The 23,787-nt window shown below is 38.9% G+C and overlaps 1 protein-coding gene across 1 annotated transcript in view; it reads right to left on the bottom strand.

Annotated features, from left to right (window-relative positions):
- The window catches only part of jmjd1cb (jumonji domain containing 1Cb), a 97,088-nt gene that overhangs the window by 51,744 nt on the left and 21,557 nt on the right, over window positions 1–23,787 (bottom strand). The window contains exon 2 of the mRNA XM_077738353.1: window positions 15,537–15,728. Coding sequence (XP_077594479.1) covers window positions 15,537–15,728 — 192 coding nt within the window. The remainder of the gene's footprint in view (window positions 1–15,536; window positions 15,729–23,787) is intronic.

The following is a 23,787-nucleotide window of genomic DNA, read 5'->3' as shown; positions in this document are numbered from 1 at the left end:
GGAATAAATCAATAATTAACAAAACATAAAATGTGAATAGTGCAAAATAAAGAAATGGAGAGTCACAGTAAGAAGACTGGATTGAACAAAGAAAAAAGGTTTTAGAATGATGAATAAATCAACAAAATAAAGAAGTCTGACAGTTCAAAGGAAGTACACCCGACTTTGATGTTGCATATTTAATACACGCATTCCATTAAACAGAAAGAACACAACACCAGCAACTTCCGCCTTCTAAATGAGTAGTCGCTGCTTGTTCCACCCGGGGCCAGTTCGTGGGGCAGACCTTGCTTTTGCCGCCAGCATGCCCCACCGGATCGCCGGCCGACCCCGCCGGATCACCGTAACTCCGCTTTTGAGCCATGCAAAAAGGGAGGCCAGGCCGTCCTCGCCTCGCTGTGGCTTAAATAACACTGGACGCATTTTCAGATGTGAAGTAAAATCCAAAAAAGCTGGAATTTACTCAAAGTATTTTCTCTCCATGAGGTATAACATATGCGATGCAAAATGCAACCTGTTGGAAACAAACATTTTTCTTCTATTTCAGGGGCCTTGACGCCTGCCATTTTTCATCTGTCTTTCAGTTTTGAGTTTAACCATGGATTTTGACATTTTTATTAACTTATATAAAAAATCTGCAATGTAGTGAAGCCGTGAAAGTTGAAGCCGCCAAGTAAAGAAGGATCACAGTACAAAACTTTAAATTTAGTGCATACACAAGGCGAACAGACTGATTGGGTGCAGCTTCCCTTTTAGAGAAAAGTGTCCTATATTTGTGAAAATATGGTAGCTGTGTACTATTTAATAAATACACTTCTTGATATTGTTTCAAGTATACAGTAATGTAGATATAATAGTGTGCTCCTACTTTGCAGCTTTTCAATTATCACACAATATATCTGGTCTAGATAACCCGTGAAAATGGAGTGAAGGCATAACTCGTTTACCAATTATATAATCTTTAATATATCTTTAGGCGGCCCGGGGGAGTGAGTGGTTAACGCGTCGGCCTCACGGCTCTGGGGTCCTGGGTTCAAATCCAGGTAACGTCCATATTTGGGGAGTTTGCACTTTCTCCCCGGCGTGGGTTTTCCTCCGGGTACTTTGGTTTCTTCCCACATTCCAAAAACATGCAAGGCAGGCTGATTGGACACTCTAATTGTTGTAAATTGGTGTGGGTGTGAGTGTGTATGGTTGTCCGTCTGCTTTGGCCCTACGATCAGGCTGGCCACCAATTCAGGGTGTCCCCTGCCTCTAACTTGGAGACAGGTGGGATTGGTTCCAGCACCCCCTGCAACCATAATGAGGATAAAGTGGTTCAGAAAATGAGATGATATATTTTAAGCACCAGCTAATAATTTATAAAACCAATTGATAAAAATATGTAAAACCATTTGTAAACAACAACTCGCAAGTTTATGGTTCATCATTTACATGGAATGGAATGAAAGCACCACACCATCCATTAGCTCAAAAAATATTCCCAGAAAGTGAATATTTTGTCATTCGTACTATTTCTGCGTATTACTAGTGAGGATAAGCGGTTCATAAAATGAATGAATGTATAGCATTACTAATTTAAAAATAATCACACAACGTTCAGGTTTAAACAAAATACAATATATTATAGGGGATATTTGTTGCAAGACAAGGATCCAATTCAGGGGTGGCCAACCCGCGGCTCCCGAGCCGCATGCGGCTCTTTGCCCGGTTTCATGCGGCTCTTACGTCCATATCAAAGTTTGTATTTGTGTTTTATTTTTATTTGCGTGTGCGCTTCGCTTGAGTTCAATACGGTATTTTCGTCCAATGCGCATGTGCTTGGGATGAAAATACCTCAAAGTTTCCCAGTAGGAGCAAGGTCATTTGAGTAAACGTTTTTAACAGAGTGGGAGAGCTCCCGTGAACCAGAAGCGACAATGAACGGCGTCGCGCACACAAAAAGTATCCCAAAGATCGAGCGTCGGCTGAAAAAGCCACACCCCCTGCGAGGCAGACCAAGGTGAGAGTGCTCAGCCGGGAGCAGCCAATAGGAGAGCGAGGTGTACACCCACGTGGTGGGCGCGCTAGTTAAAAGCCATTCATAATAAATGACAGCTCACAAGGAGCAAATGTTGCGCAAAAATAGGCTCTGATTTTATGACAGAAGTCCCACTAAGTAACATGCATAGTAAAAGAAAAACGCTATTGTAAATTATTATATTTTTGTTTGTGGACTTGGTTGAACTGAGAGTTTGTCTGTGTGAGACAGTGCACACAATGTTCATTGTTGATAATGACTGGCCTGTGCTGTTAGTACTGTAGGAGTCAATTTATGTCATTACTATGCTGGTGTGTGACATTTACAATAAATCTGGCTGAGCAAAGGTATGTGTGTGATGTGGCTCTTTGCGGTAACACAGTAAAAAATGTGGCTCTTTGCGGTAACACAGTAAAAAATGTGGCTCTTGGTCTCTGACTGGTTGGCCACCCCTGATCCAATTCATCTAGTTTGTAAATTCAATGCAAAACATATTAGCAAGGAAAATCCTGCTTGTAAAAACTTTAGCAATTGATGTTGTGTAAAGTGCAATGCATGTAGAACAAAAACAACCAGACTACTACTCTACCCACTCTACACACACACACACGACTGCAGCACCCTGAGAACATCATTGTGAAGTTTGCAGACGAAACAGTAATCCCTGAGTGAAGACGCGATAATCGAGGGTTTACTGTACTATGCTAGTAGGGATGATCACAGAGGGGAATGAGACAGACTACAGAGACGAGATCCGGTGACTCAGCAAGTGTTCAGCTCTCAAAAACTTGGCACTAAACGTCTACAAAACCAGAGAACTCATCCTGGATTTCTGACAGAACAAGGCTGCTCCATCCCCACTGTATATCAATGCGGATGTGTGCAGCATGTGGAGACTTTTAATTTCCTGGGGAGCCATATCTCTGCTAATCTCACTTGGGCAGTAAACACGATAGCACTTGTCAAGAAGGTGCATTGTGGTAACTACCTATTTATTAATTGATTATTTAGTATCTTTATTTTTAACTATTGATTATTATGTCTGTTTTTTGTTGTTATTTGTGAACTTTGTGGTGAAGCTTTAAATCTCATTATACTTGTATATTAACAATAAAAGCATTCAATTCAATTATGGGGATTTCACTTTTTTATGAAGCTCCACACAAATTGTAGTTTTTCTTTTGTTCGGAATGTCATTTATATCACTTATGTCCTTATCCTTGGGAAGAAATGTACAGTTCCTTTTTTAACTTTTTTTTCTCCATTTATTGTATTTTAAATGGACAAGAACGAACATCTATTTCCTTGTCAACAAAGAAAGAAATAACTTAAATATTTACACCCGTATTGACAAAAATCTACTCAAGCGTGCTCCATGAACAAGCATTAACATAGTTTATCTGTCATTGATTTATCATTTGTTGTCAGATGTTGAAAAAAGCCATTGATATGTTTTATTTGTTCCCATTTTAAGCATCAAAGTAGTGTAACTGGCTGAACTATAAATTCTGCTTTATTTTATTAATTTTGACTCTTGACATTCATCAAGACTGAGAAACAATAATGTGAAATAATTAAATTCAAATGAATGCTCACCCTTTTTTGACAATTTTCGACTAATCAGCAGGTAAAAAAAATAGCGTGCCTAAGTTTTGGGACCAAGAAGAACTTTATTTTCTTTCAAAAAAAGGGTGTCAGCAAAATGGAGCAGCTGGTTATGGGTAGCTGGCTATACGTACCGATCATTCAATAACTTTGTTTATTTCACAAAAATGATTTCCAAACATGGAAACTGGCAAAGCAAAACCTTTACAAGGTTAAAAAAAATAAAGACAATTCGTGGCAACTCTTTCCATAATTTGTAGTCATTTATAATGTGAGGTTTGTTTACATTTTTCAAAATAAGAATATTTTCCTAAACACAGAGCTGTTGAAATATGAATCTATTAGCATCTATATTAGCATTTATTCTTTTATAATTAAATTTGGACTAAAAAATATTAAAATTGATTACAACAAAACCATAAAAATAACAGTTTCCATGATACATGAAACATGAGGTTTTGCAGGGCATACTGTATTCTCAAACCTATAGGGCGCACCTAAAAGTATGAAATTTTCTCTAAAATAGTCTCTTCACCCAATCATTTCCTGTGCCTTGTGTGCACAATTCTTTATTACCCTGACCGCTTGACTGACTGGTTTTATTTCTTGCCGAAGCGCTATTTACATTGTCCATCGTCCAGAAACACCTTGCCAAATGTGCCCGTACCTAGGACCAAGCCTGGGCTGCACTACAACACTTCTCCAGGCGCCCCCAGAGAGAGGTCAATCGCCTTCGCACTCCTGCAGAGCCTACATTGTTGGCCAGAGGGTCTGGTTATCCTCCCGTAATCTTCCCCTTAGGACCAAATCTAGGAAGCTGTGTCCCACTTCATCGGTCCTTACGAGATCGAACGGGATGGAAACCCATGTCTCAGAGATCAAGCCAGTCAATACGAGTTCGTTGTCCCCCTCTATCCATCCCCCACTGTCTCCGCTGATGATCAGCGGAGGTGTGACCTTCAGGGTGGAGCGCCTTCTGGACGTTCGCCACCGGGGACGTGGCCTTCAGTACTCCATCGACTGGGAAAGGTACGGTCCAGAGGAACCCAGTTGAATCCCAGCTTGCCGGACTCGGTCGAATTGCCTAAAGACGTTTAGCCGGCTGACGTCTGGGCGAGGGCCAGTTCGTCGAGGGGGCGTCTGGCCGAACATAGAGTTAGCCGAACGAATAGTTAGCTCGCCCCGCCCCCGGTCGTGTGTGTACATGTTTTTCAACCTTGGCCCGCGAGCCATATGCGGCCCGTCACAGATAACAACATTCATTTTGAATAAAAGGGCATTTATTAACACACAGCAGAACAGTACGTGACAGAGGAAAAAAAGTAGTTATAACAGCAAGTACTATAATGGCAGAAGAAAAAAAAGTAGTTATAACAGTAGGTAATGTAATGAAATTGGAATCCTAGTCCAGAAAATTTACACCAGCAAGGAAAACATTGAGATTAATCTTTGAATTAAGGTTCTTGGCAAATCATTTTGAATATACATTTCCTAAAATAATGGGAAATTATTTAAAATTAAAATATATTTAACAGGTATATATTTCTGCGTATCTCAAGTTATCAATTAAAGAATTAGTACTTTGTCTTCATTTGTTCTCACGGCTGCAAGAAATGATTTCTAAGTGCAAAGAAATTGATGGGGAAATATCTTTTATTTTTACATTGACAAATGCATGTCTTACAAAGTTCAAATATGGTGCTGCTGCTTAATAAAAATATTCCTGAATACTCTTCCTGTGACAAGAACATTCAGGAATATTTTGAATATTTGTATATTTATAATATTTATAATGTGCTAAAATCAGGTGGAAAATGGCATTTAATGATTAAATTCAGATACTGAAGCTCTTTGGAAGCTTAAACCGAGCCCAGGGTAGTGATTCCCCGGTAAAAAACAGCCATGAGAGGCGAAACGTCCAAATACGCAAGCGAAAAGTCCCAAATTACACAAAAATGATTTGTATATTAACAATAAAAGCCGAAAACAGCATTTATCGGTGAAATACAAATTGGAGCTTCAATACAAAGACCAGGGCTTTTCAGACACTCAGCGGGGCCAAGAGAGCGATTTTCCCGGTAAAAGACAGCCATGGACGTCAATGGCGAAAACCCCCAAAATGTGCTAAAATGTGCTAAAATCACGCAGAAAAGAGCATTTAATGATTAAATACAAATACTGCAGCTTTTCAGACAATCGAACCGAGCCCAGGTGAGTCATTTCCCCGGTAAAAACAACAATACGTCCATAGACGCACCAAAATACACTAAAATGGCTATAATTCCAGCCTAAAACAGCATTAAATGAATACATACAAATACCGCAGCATGATTAAAAATACTGGAGATTTTTAAAGACTATAACCAAGCCCAGGGTGCTTGATTTCCCGGTAAAAAGTGCACTTTTAACCCGGTACTGGACCCAAGTGCAGTAAAATTATTTGTCCACCAGGTGGAAGAGTTCTGCCAATTCAAAACTAGTCCAGAGTGTGTACGAGTGTGTAACTCGGTTCTGGTGGGTCATTTTGCACTGGGAATGTGTCTAAAAGTTTGTGGAGTAGGATTTCTGGATTTACTAAAATACAGACCAGAGTACTTAGAGAACAATACCCGAAAATGCTATTGAACACACTTCTAGTGATGTGTGCCACTAAGAACAATATTTTAATTTTAAATAATTTCCCATTATTTTTAGGAAATATATATTCAAAATGATTTGCTAAGAATCTTAATACAAAGATTAGTCTTAATGTTTTCCATGCTGGTGTACCTACTGGTGTAACTACTTTTTTTCTTCTGTCACGTACTGTTCTGCGTGTGTTTGGCCGTGAATAAATGCCCTTGTTATTCTAAATGAATGTTGTAATCTGTAACGGGACGTAAATGGCCCAGGGGCCAAGGTTGAAAAACATGTACACACAGACGACCGGGGGCGGGGCGAGCGCGTTGGCGCAACGTCCTTCGGCTGGCTATCCGGTAAGCTAATTCTACGTTCGGCCAGACGCCCCCTCGGCGAGCTGGCCCTCGCCCAGACGTCAGGCGGCTAAACGTCTTTAGGCAAATCGACCGCCCACGCAGCTCGCCAGGTCCTCTGTCGCTCCCTCATTCATGATTTCTGCCGGGCTCACTCGGAGGCTCTAAATTGCTTGCTAGGTGGCCCACGTAGAGGGGAGACTGTCAGGCCCAGGGCCAGACAGGTGAGTGGATGTGGCATTCAGCCAATCACAGGTCCAGCATCAGATGGGTCAACCAACACCAGGTGTGGCTCTTCACAATGACAGAGCTTTTTAAGACAGCCAGCGCTTGACCACGTCATAATTAGTTTACTGTCAGGTACTTTCTAAGGCTATCGTCCTTTTTTGTCTTGCATGATTCCCGACGTGTTTTTGCCATAGGACCATGACCACGCACATTGTACTTTCAGTTTGGACCCCTCTACAGACCTTTGGACTATCGACCACCACACTACGAAAACCGACTTTTCTATGCTGATCTCTTTGTAACCTCCACCCGGCCCTGGGACACTGACAATAAATAGAAAATGCCAATTCAGGCTTGTGTGTGCTTCCCTGCTTCGGGGCCCTTCGTCCTCAAACATAACAAGATGCGGGTGAAAAACTGAAGATGGACTCAGGCCATGGATCGAACATGAAAAAGCAGCTAGAAGAAGCAAAGTTGTGAATGGCCTGGGAGCGTAATTATAAAAAGACAAGCAGGCACGCATGCTAGCATATGTTTCATGCTAACATTACCATATTATTATATGACCGGACCGCCTTGTGTATGGGGTAAATACAGAAATTGCACTCGGGTCTGAGACAGTGCCCTCTAATTCAGGTAAATAAGGTACTTTTTGATGGATGTTGTTGTACAGCCATTCAATTATTTCTCCTTAATATGGATATGGAAATGTCTCAAAACATTTATTCCAAGAACATAAATTCGCAGTATGAAAAGAATAGTAGTGAAAATGTACCTGGACCCCAAATAAATGGAATAACTTGTCACAGTCCTGAAATTGCCCACATATATAAATAAAATTTTCTGATCTTAATTTTTGGAGAGTGAGTTTGTGGTAACAACGAATAATTATTTGAATAATATATCAGGCAAAGCTGCAAATACAAATCTCATGCGTACATCCGTCAAAATCGAATCTTGTTAAGTGCCTGAATTTACTTGTTAGGATGTGGCTGGTGGCTGTAGCAATAAGATCAATTTTATTGGTGAGGAAAGCAATAAGGAAAGCGGACTTGCATGAAAATACTGAATACATGTTAATGTAGACTAATAGATTAGATTGGATTAGATCAATTTAATACATCCATAATCGGCAAATTCACTTGCACAGTAACAAAAAGATGAGAACACAGACTAGAAAAGACATTGTCCTCCTCAGTTTTCTGCCTTCTAATATTGTCCTTGTCAATTGTTGCATTTGTACTCATACTCATTGAAAATGGTCGACAGGTGGCGGCGCCAATGCATGCAGCTTCAGTCTCCCTTTTTGCACCCTTTTAATACTCTTTATGCTTTTTTGTGTGCATTTTTCCAAGTTGTTCATCAATACCGTAATTTACAACAAATAAAGCTGCATGTATTTATTAAACATCGGTCTACCCCACATAACTACGGTTTCTAACAACTTCCATCAACGCACAATACACCAAAAGTGATAGTGAGATCGGCGGCACCACCGTGGATTATTATCAGATCCGAACAGGGAAGACAGCGGCATCAGAATGGGAAGCTAAAGCGAGGCTGTAGAGTGGGCTGGTTGACTAAACTCAGAAAGTTAACTGCGTCCACACCATTAACCGGAATAGATAAACCGACACCGTTGGTTGGATTAGATAACCCTACACCGTTAGCTAAATTAGCCTTTCCCACTCGCTCCTTTGTTCGACTTTAAACTCTTCAAGATGAACCAGTGATGGTTGAATGTCAGAGGGTTCAACGCGGACCTACACGTCCGTTAACCGGACTTTGAATTTTTCAAGCTGAACCAGCAGTTGGGAAGTCCCAGAGTAATTTATACGAACCCAGACGTTCGTTAGCCGAAATTTCAATTCCTCAAGGTGAACTAGCAGGGTGGATAAGTCCCAGATTGATTTATGTCTAAGAACCATTGTAAAGTAATACCTTAGGATATAAGCTTAATGCGCTCCGGGACTGAACTCGTTTGTCAATTTCCTCATATCGCAAATCAAATTTTCCGATAGAAATGAACTAAATCCAGATTAATTTGTTCCCACATCTGAAAAAAAAACAGGATATTACAATTAAAAAAATCTTTTTATTGGTCCTAATTCACCATCTACTCACAAAGTAAAAAAAACTATCTAGTGATTATAATGTTCAATACTAAAATTTGTCACCACTGAATGCACAGAGGAGAAGGAGGGAGAGGGGAAGAAAGAAATATATATATAGAGAGAGAGTTCACAAACTGAGACAAACTTAACATAAACATAAATGTAACTTAAATGAAGGGTTCTGGTGGTGACGACTCCGCTTTTTCAGATGCTTGCTTTGCTTTTTAAATTCATCTCAATTCCGCTGGCTTTTTTGCATATTATCGGCGTGGTCAAGCTATCTTCCGCTAACAGCATACTTCTGCTTAAAGATAGTACATAATATCGAAGTACTCCTCTCGCATTGACCAGCCAGCTCAGCCACGCGTACACAATTTATGTTATTCGATTATTTCGGGCTTATTATTGATTGTCATCATACGCTTTTTCTTCTCACTACCCTTCTTTGAACCGGCCTGCTTTGGACTCCTTGTTTTTACGGCACTCGGACGATTCGCCAAAAGACGTTTCGACAACGGACGTTTCCCCAACGGATAGTTTGCCGAATGGATGTTTCGCTGAATGGACAGTTTGCCGAATGGACGTTTCGGCGAATCGACAGTTCGCCGAAAAAATGCAAGTGTTTCATTTATAATTTTATTAAACAAATAAAAGTGGGGATGTTTTTCAAAATTCCTGTATGCTGAGGCACTTGTATGTCAAAATATTATTGTACAGCAGTGGTGTGCCATCGGGGCCTTCAAGGCCTTCTCTACTGGCCTGAGAAATATTTGAATCACAGACTGATGTTAATTATATTTTGTCCATGGATACTTATTGAATAATTCCAATCTGTCTGTCAGATTCCTTTCATTGCTTTCCCGCTGGTTGCACTGCTTCCATATTGATTGTTTTCATATTGAAGCATTGAACCAATCACATTTCAGCCATTATTTGTTGCCAGGATTAGAAATCTGCTTCAAGGCCTTCACAATCAGTTCAGCAGGTTGTGCTGCAATAAACAAGCGTCGATAATACTATTGCTTCAACCAATCAGAATTCGATTTGGTGACACCAAGGCCTTTTCGACGGCGTAGGGATACGTCATCGCACTCACCAACTATTATTGGCTAGTGGTAGAGTGGACTAGCCAGAGCTACCAAACTGTATCTGGAGCGAGCCGCACAAAGCAAATATATTGTTGTGTTGATTTAATAGCGGTTTTGTCAACCCGCAATGGCTGAAGGAGAAGAAATGGATTTGTTTGCAGATTTACTGTCAAAGCCATTTTCAATATGGACTTTTCAAGGAAAAAAAGCTGTACATCATCAAGAAAGGTCAGACACCTCCAAAGCAAGCAAGCCTGTCACAACCGGGAACGAACATTTTCAGCACTAAATCGAATAAAACCGTATGCCAGAAATACGACAGGACAGGCTCCACTTAGGTTCCATGGTGATAGAAAAGGAGGAAAGAAGAGGATGGATATTGTGTACAGTTAAAAAGTATTTTTGGTGAGTAAAATATGGCTATATTCCAAAATAATATTTCAATTGTGTGAGGTTATTATTGATGATTTTTTATGCGTCACAGCTGTAGCTCCAGTAGAGGTTTTATAGCCATAAAAATAGTTTGAGGGTTGGATTGATTACAATAGCTGAATTTTGTTATACGCAGCTGTGTATGATGACAATGAAGACTTTTGAATTGCAGGCACTACTAGAAAATGCACAGACCGCCACTGCAGTACAGTAACCCCTCGCCATTCCACGGTTAATCTTTCGCGGCTTCACTACAGCGTGGATTTTATTTTTCTTATATTACTTTTTTTTAAGTTCATAAAAATGTCAAAATCCATGCAGAAACTCAGAAGTAGAAGCAACTCCCCTGTCTTCCACTTGCTACTAAGACTAAGCACTGAAGATTTTAATATTTCTTTAAGTTCATAAAAATGTGAAAATCCACACTGAAGATCGTAACCAGAAGCTTCTCTTGCTACTCGGACTCGGCACTGAAGAACATTTTTATAAGGTTGACCCTACTTCGTGCTTTTCCGATTACAGTGAACCCTCGCTACTTCGCGTTCCACTTATTGCTGCCTGCAGAGCCTCGCAGATTTTTTTCAGGAATTTTTTTTTTAAATATATTAAATTAAAATTATAAATTACATCGTCCTACAGGGTGTGGAAACAAAATATTCAATTAGAATTAGTAATTTCATCATTTTATAAATTCTAAAACACAAAAAATGCACGTATGCGCAAAGCATCATGGGGGATCACGGCCGCGTCATGGCCGCGTTACTTCTGCATCACGGCGTTTCACTTCCGCATCACGGGCATAAACATAACCTGATTGGCCAGCTGAATGCTCACTGAATATAGTCGACTCCCCATTGGCCCATTCACCACGGACGCCCATTCTCAGTCCACGCCTATCTCGTGCTATAGAGTACGCTTGTCGCCAAGTTAAGCGTAAGTTTTGTGAAGCCTTTCGTGATTCCTCCCAAACACTCTCCATGCACTAGTTATTTGGATACGTGATTGTAGGGCGAAGCAAATCAGCCTGGACGGAAACTTAATCCGAAGTAAGGCTAAATCTTTGTTTGATGCTATGTTGCATACGAGTGGTGAGATGACCAAGTCGGCGAGTGAGGAGGAAAAGGAGCCTGCTGCCGACGACGACGCTGACGACGCTGACGAAGGTGGCCTTACTTTACATAATTTGCAAGACCTCTCTAATACAGCCAAAGACCTCCCAAGAAAGGCCAAAGAAATGGACGATAACATGGTGAGGGCAGTCGAGTTCAGCAATCCCATCGATGAGGTCATGGCTGTTTACAAGCGCATCCTCACCGACAAAAAAAACAACGTTCCCAACTCCCCATAACAATGTTTTTTTACGCGCCGCCAAAAAACTGGGGAAGATCCATCCTGACTGACTGTATGATGTTTTTGAATTGCTGCTATGATGTTTTTGAATTGCTGCTATGATGTTTTTGAATTTCTGAGTTTTCTGAATAAAAGTTTACATTTATTACATATGCAGTGATTTTTTTTGTATGCACTAACATAACACCTGCATTCTAATGTGGAATAAAACACCTGAATGAACAGCATATTAGCCTGGTGGTGGTTTTGGTCATGTGTTATACGTTTCTATAAGCGTTTTTTTTTTTTAATGGCGCCCGGCTACTTCGCGGTTTCACCCTTCTGCGGGGGTTTCCCGGGCCCCATTAACCGCGATAAGCGAGGGAACACTGTATTGCGGCCATGTCTCCCCGTTAAGAGATATTTGAGGGATTACTGTATTTGAAAAAAAAAAATCTCATCAATACACAGCACCAATGTAGTCCAAGAATTTAAATACCTAGGACTCACTCTTGAGTCTCAACTTGTCTGAAAACGACAGATAAAAAATAAGTCTGAATAAAATTAAATCCAATTTGTCCAATTTAAGGTTAATTAGAAACAATCTAACCCCTGAGTCAATTTCACCAATGTTGTTATACGCAGCTATGTATGATGACAATAAATGCTTTTGATTTGATTTGAGTCAGCAAAAGTGCATTTTGACACGATGATCATATCACACATGACTGACTGCCTAACAAGTTGGTCATCAGCCTGAAAGACAACACTAAAACCAAATTGAAACCATTTATAAATAAGGTTTGAATGTATTGAACAGAAAACCAAAAATGCATCACCACTGTCAGATATTAAAAAATAACACCAACACCCGAACTGGTGCTTTTAAATATGCAGATACAACCTTTGTTTTCAAAATCTTCCATCACAAAGCTCCTCCTCCATAGCACGATTTTGTACAAAAAATTCTAACACATGGCACAAGGCTGGCTCTAGAGATGACTGTAGTTCCCTTCAAAAAGAGTACATTCAATCAAAGCACCTTCGCTGTCCGTGCCTCACATATCTCAAAACCAATGACTATGTAAATTCCCGTGTCTGAACCTCCCACCAATCATCTTAAAGCATCGCTGTTAGACGAACAAATTGCGATCACAACACGGTCTACAAACTGTGCTACTTTTGTGGGCATGTGCGTGTGGGTATGTGAAGTCCCTTATTAAATAAATTAAAATCAAATTCAAAATGGAGCTTTATTAAAACTTTGTAATTGGAATGACAAGTCTAAGTCATAAACCAAAGTGTTCTTAGTGGAAAACGATCTCACCTAGTTGATATTATCTGTTCAATGCTTGAGCAATCCGTTAATAGTCTAATAGTCAGCAAAATAACGCCTGACAAGGTACATTTCACCCTACCAGGCAGAACAGGGAATGCCTTCCGTACACTGAAGAAACTCCAAGTCTCTCCCGTCCTAGGGAAATTAAGCCCTTGGGCCCTATCCTAAAATTAGTTAATTATCTACAACAGCCAGCTACTATTTTCCCAAGTGTTTAAATGAATTGTCTCAAGTTTCTGCTATACCGCATTCATGTTTGATACCATTAACACCAAATGTTTCTTCAGATTTGAGATGTAATTTGCAAGTCTCCCCTATTGTTGACTTACTCCGCATTATGTCCACCCAAAGTTACTTAGCCAAGGAGGGCAGCACAGCAACATCACTGACTGATTTCCTCCTGCAACCGACTCATCTCACCCCCACCAAGGAGACGATGTTTACCTAAGATAGGAGCCATGATGAGTAGCTCATCGCGTGCTGTTACTTCAGTTAGAACTGACAATAAGCAAACTGGAGGGGGAAAATAATCTTCGCTAGGAGTTCCTCAATGACAAATTTTAGTGTTCGAAAAAAATGACTCAAAGTATTGCCAAGATGTGAAAATATTGTATTTTCTTGACTTTTTTCTTTTCTTTAACAAACTAACACTAATGTTGCAGTATTTTTTAATAAACACCCATTAAAAATATATTAATACATATTTTTAAACTGCACAGGTCATCTTAAAGCTAGTTTAGCATTAAATACGAAGTACAAGGAAAAACCCAATGTAAACTTTGCTCGCTAGAAATAAGAGCCTATTGAAATCAACAAATTGGTAAAAAATGACGGTCTTTCCGCATTACCCTGCATTTTCTTTAGAACATATTTTGATTTTTCCTCACTTACAGTGTGTCCTTCGTACATTCTTCAATGTTCTGCTTTGTTTAGAAATACCTCACCAGTGAATTATCTTGTTTGAAATTCTACTTTTTAGCCTTGAAGTTCACGTTTTGGAGACGCCTACCGTGAGTTCAGAGCAAGCTAAAGAGGTTAGTTCACTGATTTCGCCTTCTGGTGAAGCTTTAAGTCTCAATATACTTGAATAATGTACAATGACAAGAAAAGCATTCATTTCAAATTCAATTCAGTTTGGCCTCAATGTACAAAAAGTAACACTCCACACTGTGTTACGCAAACATGCTTTTTTCATTTTATTTTTGCGTTGACAAATAAACGTCAACAGACCTTTAGCCTTAAACGGAACGATAAAAACACATTGCTTATTGCGTTACGCTTATCTCACACCCCACAACAGAGAAATATCTACTCAGCAAGAAAACACATTAATCCCCCTAAAAGTGGAAACCATACACCAGCATTGAATATCCCATGATTCCTACTTAAAACAACCGGTGCCTAATTATGTTTTCTTCCCTCAAAAAATGTCACAAAGTCTAATGTAGCGCAAAAAAATAGAAATCATCGCTTACATTAAAAAGGAGGGGTGAGTGAGCACTCCCCCCAGACTGGTCGCTTAACACTGGTCAGACAATCAATTTCCATCTGGTCTCCAACAACACACACATTGCCAAGACTCAATAATCTTAAAAATACTGCAAACCGACTTATCACATAACAATTAGCTCACTTTTTCTACGCACGGATTTGTTTCAGCGAAAGTCAATTGAAGTATTGTTTTCATGGAATGGAGGCATCAATCTTGTTCTTTGAGAACTGTTAAAGACTGGTGTCGACTTCCTGAAACCCCCATAAGCACTTCCACATACCATCTTTACTTAAACCTGTGTCGATATCCTTCTTCTAAGTCAGAATCACATCATACGATTAACGACTGAACCAATATCAAGACACCTTAAGAAATCCACAACACCTTTCCACTAAACACCAAACAGTCTCCTGCTTGGACAAACTCCACCGTGCCAAAACACTTTTCCGTGATACATTTCGTTTTCCTGCACAGTAATTTTTTAAACATTTCCCTTTAACAAACACACCTAAGCATGAGAAAAGAGAAAAAAATGTTAGGAGTACCATTGTCCCATTTCAGGAGTATTTCCGGAGTAAATGCGATTGACACAAAATCTATATAAAATGAAAGGAAAAAATTAAATCAAACTTTTATTGAAATTTTTATATTAATTTAAATATGTTTTTGTAAACTATTGAATAAGTACGGCATAATACACATAACTGTAGTAACTAAGTTAACAAAGTATAATAATACAAATTTCCACAACAATACAGTAACAGTGCAACTCTCCAAGAAAAGTTTTGAAAATGAAAAATTGCCCCTGGAAATTGAATTTACACAATTTAAAATGGCCTTCAATGCTACAAGGCCAGGAAGAGCTATGGTTGTAAGTGTGGTGACTGTGTCATTTCTATGAATAACAAATTTCTTACCAGGGCAGGCCACTGTATGTATTTAGCCTTGATTCCCAGCAGCAGGCCACCTATTTTTCCACCCGCTCCTTCAGATTCTTCTTTCCTCTTTGCCCAGACCAGCTGGTGTTCAAGGAGAAACAGCTGGAAATCATCGTAAACCTTCACCCACTCTCTTTTCTCCCATTCCTGATCATCAAACTCTACATATACCTGCAACACACAACACAAATGGATCAACATCACAAACCTAAGAACATTTAAATTACAATAATCTTGAAGTCTACAAATAAAAATATTATTATAGGGATTGTATTATACATCCACAAGATGGAACTGTAGTAGCAGTAATGGTGGTAAGGAATTGTTATACATCAACTAGATGGAGTTGTGCTAAAGGGAATTTCATTAACTCACGTTGATCCATATATAAGGTGCATCAGATTATGAGAAAATAGTATTTTAGTTGCACCTTATAATGCGGGAGATACGGTTGGCTTCAGGGAGGGGGGACAACATTTGCTTAAAATTTGCCATATAAACAACCACTTATTAATTATTCAAGGGCACTGTCTCAGTTGCTAGTAGAATTTCAGTATTTAACCCATACACAAGGCGCTCCGGGTCAATGGGTGTAACCATATGATAATTCTAGCATAAAACAGACGGTGGCATGCATACTAGCTTATGTTCAAAAGGCAACATGAGCAAAAAGTCAGTTTGATTGTGCTTTATTGACATTGTGTATTCACATTAATATAAATTAAAGTATTCAAACATTCATTAATCCGTTTAAGTCCTCATCTTCCAGATACGATATAAAGAGTTCGACCAAGTGGGCGAGTTCGCCGTCTAACACGCTATGTTCCATTTCACTTTCAGAGTTGTCACCGTGTTCTTTCGTAAAAGTGATGCCGACCCGCTAAAGCGAAAGCTTGCCTTACTCGCCAACCCTTTAGCCCAAGCCTTCAAACTCCATTCCAAATCGTCACATAACTCGTGCGATGCAGCCTGCCAGTCTTTGTATAACTATGCATGTTAACCATCCGACATACATTGGTCCCAAACCGCTCGCAATGTCGCTTCTCCCATATGATCTTTCGAGTTTGATTCATGGTCCTTCTTTCCAAATGAAAAATGTTTTTAAAAATTGAAATATTTTTGGCAGAAAATCATAAGCAGAAACTTCTCTGTCTCCCGCTTGCCACTGAGAAAGATGGCAAGACACAGGGGAATGTCACTCAACAACCCCTTGTCGCTATGGGTAAAGGAAGAAAACATTCACTGTATGACCACCATCATCCACAATCGTCAACCTTGTTAATAATGCGTGGCTCAGCAAATACTATAACACTGGCATTGTGGAGCCTTTTTTCGATGAAGAGCATAAAGTAAAAAAAAACAACCTATACATATCCAGATTTATCACTGCAAATTCCAGAAACTATCAAGTAAAATTAAAAACACCCCATTTCTTCAGTTTCTTTATACCAATAGTGGGTGTCCTGTAAGACACATTGTCGTGATTGTACAAATTACAAACGAAGTCTAAAGGAATGCAAGCATCCTCTCATTATTGTACACATCAGGTTCTTTCAATCTTATTCCCTGGCCTATAAAACACCCCCTCCCCCATCCATAGCCAGAGCGCGCCTCCACCAGATCAGCGAGTGCACCTCTCCTCAGTCACCTTCCCTCTATGCTGATTTCCAATACTGCAGTCAAACGAGTAATCACTCTTAAGATAGCAAACAGCAGTTAGATCAGTATGTCCTTTGTTCACAAAGCATGAGCATGATGTGCGCACGCGCATCAGTCATGTTTGCCATTTCACTATATAGCGCAAACTGAGACAGTCAAGCTGTCGGCGTCATGCAGCGACATCTACAGAATCTTGAATTTAGTACATTCAAAAGGCTGATGGCAGCCCGTTCACTTTGGGGAAAATTCTATACTTTTGAGTAAATATGTGCCGCATTGAGTTTGCATGGTTTATTATTGCTTAATATGGGGATCCAATCATTAATAAGGGGAGCAATTGGCCGAGATTGACAAGTATGACAGTAGGACAAAGAAATACATGAAAATACAGGCAGTTGTCGATTTACGACCAAAGGAATTTTTTCAAATATATGACTGCAAAAGTCATGACAGTGCAGTGCGTGTTGCGTATGACAGTTGTTTGTATTGCTGGCAGCGCCAGCATGTTAAAAGGCCAATCATTACATGATGCAGCTTCACTTTTTAACTGTTCAGAGCAGTGTTAATGACTCTAGCAAAGAAAGTTTCAGGTTATGAATGTTTTTATATGAAAATGAGTGACTCGTGATACGAAAAAGATCCATGTTACGAAATCCACCAAAATGTAAATGGTTTGCTTTATCCATTATTTTATTTTAAAAAGTCACGGATGCATTGTTTCTGACTTAAGAACATCACTACCTTCTAATGGGCTTTCATTTCATCGCTCTCATTCTATCTCATATAATGACAATAAAAGCATTCAATTCAATTCAATACGCTGTCTCACAAAAAACACAATCCATATATCAAGATTCTCTCTTACACACCTGTTCACCTCGGCTAAATGCTCCCCTTATTAAATGATTGCAATTCCCCTTATTAAGCTATTAAAAACCGTACAAATCTGTCATTCTCCAATGTGGTCATAAATCGATTCCTGCCTGTATGTATTTATTAAGTGAAGCGGTTAATCCCAAGAGTGAGTACCCACTAGTGTCTGGTGCCCACACGTGACTGGTTAAAGACAATCTACCGTTAAATAAAAGAAAAAACATCTCTGATTTTCTGGTGTCTATTGCTCCCAGATTAAAAAACTGGGAGCAAGTTTCATGGCCTCATTTTTGGTTCTTTTTGACGGCAGCAGAATATGGGAGAGATTGCCTTTTTTTAATGGCACTTTAAGGCTGAAGCATGAATGATTGATAATAGATGTGACGGTTAATATACAAATTGTTGTTGTTATTTTCTAATTTTTTATTATTTTAAATATTATTTTGTGTTCTAAGAAAAGGACCAAACATACAATGAGGTGAATTATTTTCAAATTTTGTGAATAACAATTCTATAATGCGAAAAAAAACCCTCAAATGTCAGGAATGGCACTGGAATGCCTGGGGCCCCAATGATTTTGGAAGTGTTGAAGGCCTAGAATGGTGTTCTATACTACTACCATCAAATCCATACACGTTCACGTATTCATTTCTGAAGAACTCTACCAACTCTCAATGGAGAGGGGATGGCTTCACTGCATTTCCCACAATTGTCAGCATTTTTTAATGTTTTTTTTAAATATGAGTTGCCATAAAGTCAAAGACCTAGCAAATTTACTGAAATAAAAACTATAATAAAAAAGTGCAACTTATAGTCCAGAAAATACAATGTCTGGATTGACTTCCAGAAGTATTACCACCCCCTGAATGCTGACATGCTGCAACTCTTTGAGTGTGTGTGCAGACATAAACAAACAATGATGAGAATGAACTTGTCAGACGTTATTTATAAACATACTGTTGAGTGCAGTTCTTTCTTATTTCATTTCTATATTTGTATAAATGAATTACCTCATGTTGGTTACGTCACTTTACTTCACATGTTAATCAATAAAAACTTGACTGACTCTATGGTTCGAGTTTTCAGAACTATCAGTAGACCAATATAATAATTTAGTCAAAATAAAAACATTCATTCATATATTTTCCGAACCACTTGCCATGAAAAGAGTTGCGCTGGGAACTGGACCCTATCTCAGCTACAGGCACCAGGAAGGGGGACACCCTAAAAAGGTGGCCAGCTAATCAATTGTAGGGGACAAGTAGACAGACAACATTTCACACTCATACTCATACCCAGGGGCAATTTAGCGTGTTCAACCAGCCCTGTATGCTTTCTGGATGTGGGAGGAAACAGGAGTACCCGAAAAAACCCACGCAAGCTCAGGTAGAACATACAAACTCTACACAGTGAGGAACTACCAGGGATCAACCCTAGAACTGTGAGGCCAACGAGCTAACCACTTGGCTACCAGGCCCCCTAAAGAAAAAAATATTCAAAATATAAATGCGATTTGAAGATCTCTCCATATCATTCAATCACAATTATCAAATTGACCAAGTTATCTTATGTTTCCTAAATTACACAGCCGTTGTTTGCATGCATAAATATGGGATTCACCAAAAGTGACAATTAAATGCAGTTACAATTTTGTCTTAAAGTTTGTAAATGGAAAAACATTTTAACTTAATCTCAGCCCCCATGAAGAAAACTGTCACACAGGAACAATGGAATAACCTGTCCGGTGAGTAAATTGAACAACTTTTACATACATTGAAAAATACAGTAGTGCTTTTAGCTAAGAAATTAATTAGTTATGGAACTTGTTTCATAACTTGGGGGGCGAGCGGGAAAGACTTTTTGCAACAGTGAATCGGAATATAACATAAACAAATTTAAATGAACTTGGATTACGATGCAGACACTCAGAAATAAATTTAATCTAACCTTACCCTAAACTTAATTCTAATTTTGTTTTTCATTTTTATACCTTTTGTTTTTCCGGCCGGTTTGGCCGTTTGCCCCGCCTCTACCAAATGTCCTCACAATAGGATAACGCACGACCATTTGCCAATGAGAAGCAAGCGATCGCTACGCCATTCGCGCTGACTGACGGAAAAAAAACTGGAAAAAAAATGCACCGCTCCGCCTAGTGCTCGTAGATATCTGTTATACATGAAAGAGATGGGGCAAAAAAGACAATGATAAACAGCCTCTCATGTCTTGGCCACTTAGCTTTCTCGTATATCGATTTTTTTCTCGTATATAGAGATAACTATTTGCACGAAATGTTACTCATATCTAGAGATAATTATTTGCTTGAAATTTCACTCCTATCCAGAGATGATTATTTGCTCAAAATGTTACTAGTATCTAGAGATAATTATTTGCTCAAAATGCTCGTATGTCAGGGTGCTCACACGTTGAGGTACCACTATAGTTGGTGAATTAGAACAAATCAAAAGATGTTTTCCAATGTAATAAACTGTTTTTGGTGTTTTTTCACCGGTTGAGAACGGATCAATTAATATTTCATTGTATTCTATGGGAAAAAATGATTTGAGATACAGTGGCCACTCGACATACGAGCAATTCAAGACATGAACACAATTTTGGGCAAATATTTATCTTAAGATATGAGACAAATATTGATATACAAGCAGACAGCGGATGCAAGATGCTGCTCATAGGGAAATCCTGGGCACTGTTGCTCTTCCTGCAACTCCCTCGCGTAACGTCTCTGGTCGCAACTCCTTCTTTTTAATGTCTCTGCGAGCAGTTTTTCAGTGTTTTTTCCGGTTAGTCAGTGCGAATGGCGTAAATACTACTTCTCGTTGATAGGTGGTCGTGCATTATCCTATTTTGAGGACATTTGTGTGCATCATTTTCGGAATATTTTGAAGGGAATACAAAAGCAAACAGCCCATCGATCGAGAAAGTCAGTGTGTCATTTTGGGAATATTTTGAAGGGAATAAAAACAACCTTCTATATTGACTGAAAGTCAGTGTGGAGACGGGGCAAAAAGAAACAACCCGGGAGAAGAAAGGTATCAAAATGTCAAAGAAAATTAGAATTATGTTTAGTGTTAGGATCGATTAAACTTATTTTTGAGTGTGTCTGAATTGTGAACCACATGTATTTGAATTTGTTTGTTATAAGACGAGCTGGTTGTCGTGCAAAAAGACCCCTCCTCTCCTTCTCCCTCCCCCCTTCAAAATCTGCATACATTTAGCATCATTAAACACATTTTAGTAATATTAAACCACTAGTTATGTGTTACTTTGTTAATAAATGGCAAACTGGAAGAAATAAAAAAAATCCACAAGAACGCACTCGTAACCGAACAAATTTAAAAAAAACTTAGATTAATGTATACATTCAGACAAACTCAAACATACGTTTAATGTAACTTTACAAAAAAATGATTTTTTATTTTGTTTTAATTTTTTTTACCTTTGTTCTCCGGGTTAGCCGTTTGCCATGCCTCCACCCTCACGTTTGCTATCGATGAAATATTTGCTGTTTTATCCCCTTCAAAATATTCCGAAAACGATGCACACAAATGTCCTCACAATAGGATAACGCACGACCACTTGCCAATGAGAAGTAGTCTTGAATGAGAGATTGCTCGCTAACGGAGCTAACAGGCACTGAAAAAAATGCAACAGCTCAGCCTACCCACTTAATGATTGTGGATAATGAAGGTTTATGCTGAGAAAGAGTGGCATTAGCTATCGATGTTGTCGTGACTGGCGTTTGCTCGGCGGTCTTTTGGTCCCCTTTGGTCGCCGGTCAAATGTACTTGGATATTAAACAGTACTTAGATACGAAACTCTCTCTCTTAGATACTAAACTTTCTCTTATGAATATAATTTTGAGAGCTGGCTTCAACAGTAAACTCTGTCACCATTTGACCGGCGACCAAAAGGGACCAAACGTCTGAGCGACCAAACGTCTGACCAGAGTTGTGTGGACGGGTATACTTCATTAACCAGAAAGCCCTTTTTTTGCCCACGCATGTGCATTGTGCGTTTTCTGGTCCATGTGTGGGAGAATCATGTGTAGGAGAATCACGTGTGAAGAAACTGTTCAGTGCTCGTAGATATCGGTTACACACGAAAGTGATGCGGCAAAGAAGACGCGCTACAATGATAAACAGCCTCTCATGTCATGGCCACCTGGCTTGCTGGCATCTCGAAATGTTTCTCGTATCTAGAGATAATTATTTGCTCAAAATTTTCCTCGTATCTTGAGCTGCTCGTAGGTAGAGCTGCTCGTATGTCTAGGTACAACTGTATTGATAAATAGAACAAAACATATCTCAGTTACTACTTACACCCATTTACTGCGAAAGAATCACTTAAGGGTAGACCTGGGCTTTAAACGATAACAATAATAATTCTAAAATAGTTTTTGTCAACAATAATAACAAGAAAAAAATTAAACTGCAACTACAGCACCCAAACAGCACAAAGGACAGGGAAGTTGATGTGACGTGAACGCTTGTTTCAGACCAACATTCATTCAGTAGACAAAGATATTGTAAGGAACAAACAGATACTTTTAGCATGGTTTGCCATAGAGCAGCTAAAAGAGAGCACGGAAGCAGAAAAGACTCCAAAAAAGCCAAACTGAGCGATTATGAAATGCATGGCAACCCCGAGCGACCCTCTAAAAGATCCAATTGAAGTCTCCCTGTTGTTTTTTCTTGTATTCTTTTTAAATGCCTATTAAATACCTTTGCAAACAGCAGCTGAATTTTTTTCACTCACTTTAACCACTCTCCTCATTTGAATACGGACTGTGAATTTTTCTTAGTTGATATCAAGTTTTGACATTTTATGCAAATGTTATGAAAATGTTGCAAAATTCTCAAACTTGTTAACTTGGGTTCAAATGGATTGAGATCATCCAACTTTAAAGGAAAAAAAATAATGGCCACATGAGGTAAATTTACATAGTATGCTTGCCAATGTTGATGTTTTGAATTAATTATTCTATTTATGTCATATTGCAGAGCAAATTTTGGTTTCAAAGTATATTCATAAATACTGTCAAAATTTCTGCATGTTTTTACTTTTCATAGTGTAAAGAGGAAGTTTTATGATCTGATCTTTATTGCGTAAAAAAACAATCAAAATACTTTTTAAAACATCATATTTTTTTCTATTTCGATTGCTGAATAACTGAAAATAATTAATTTACTTATGCACGTAAGTTTGAAGTTTCAAATTTGAAAGATGTGATAGTTATCATGATTATCGATAATGATCATTTTTTATCATGATAAAAAAAAATGTGGTATCGCCCAAGTCTACTTCAGGGTGTGTTCAATAAAGAATAAATAGTAAATAAATGTACATTAGACATGGCCGCGATAATCGACCATGCTGTCATCAAACTCCTTGTGTCCTGGCGAGCGTTTCTAATGTTCTGTCTACATGCAAATGCATGTGCCAAAACCCATTTTTTGGAGCTACAAAATATACATGTGACAAAAATTATGGAAATGTCTGTTGCTATAGTAACTGGAGGCAGCAGTGCTGCACGGACACGTCTATACACACACACACACTTCTGTTTGTACTTTCCATCCACAGTAAAACAGGAAAGGAAAACCGAGAAAAAAGAAAAATGGAATTTTGCCAAGGATTTATGTAATATGATCCAAAGTGTGGGTTTGTTGTAGAAGAGTGA

Source organism: Stigmatopora nigra, chromosome 18, assembly GCF_051989575.1.
Source record: "Stigmatopora nigra isolate UIUO_SnigA chromosome 18, RoL_Snig_1.1, whole genome shotgun sequence".
In the NCBI taxonomy this organism is placed as follows: Eukaryota; Metazoa; Chordata; class Actinopteri; order Syngnathiformes; family Syngnathidae; genus Stigmatopora; species Stigmatopora nigra.
This window is presented reverse-complemented; position numbering and strand designations above follow the sequence as displayed.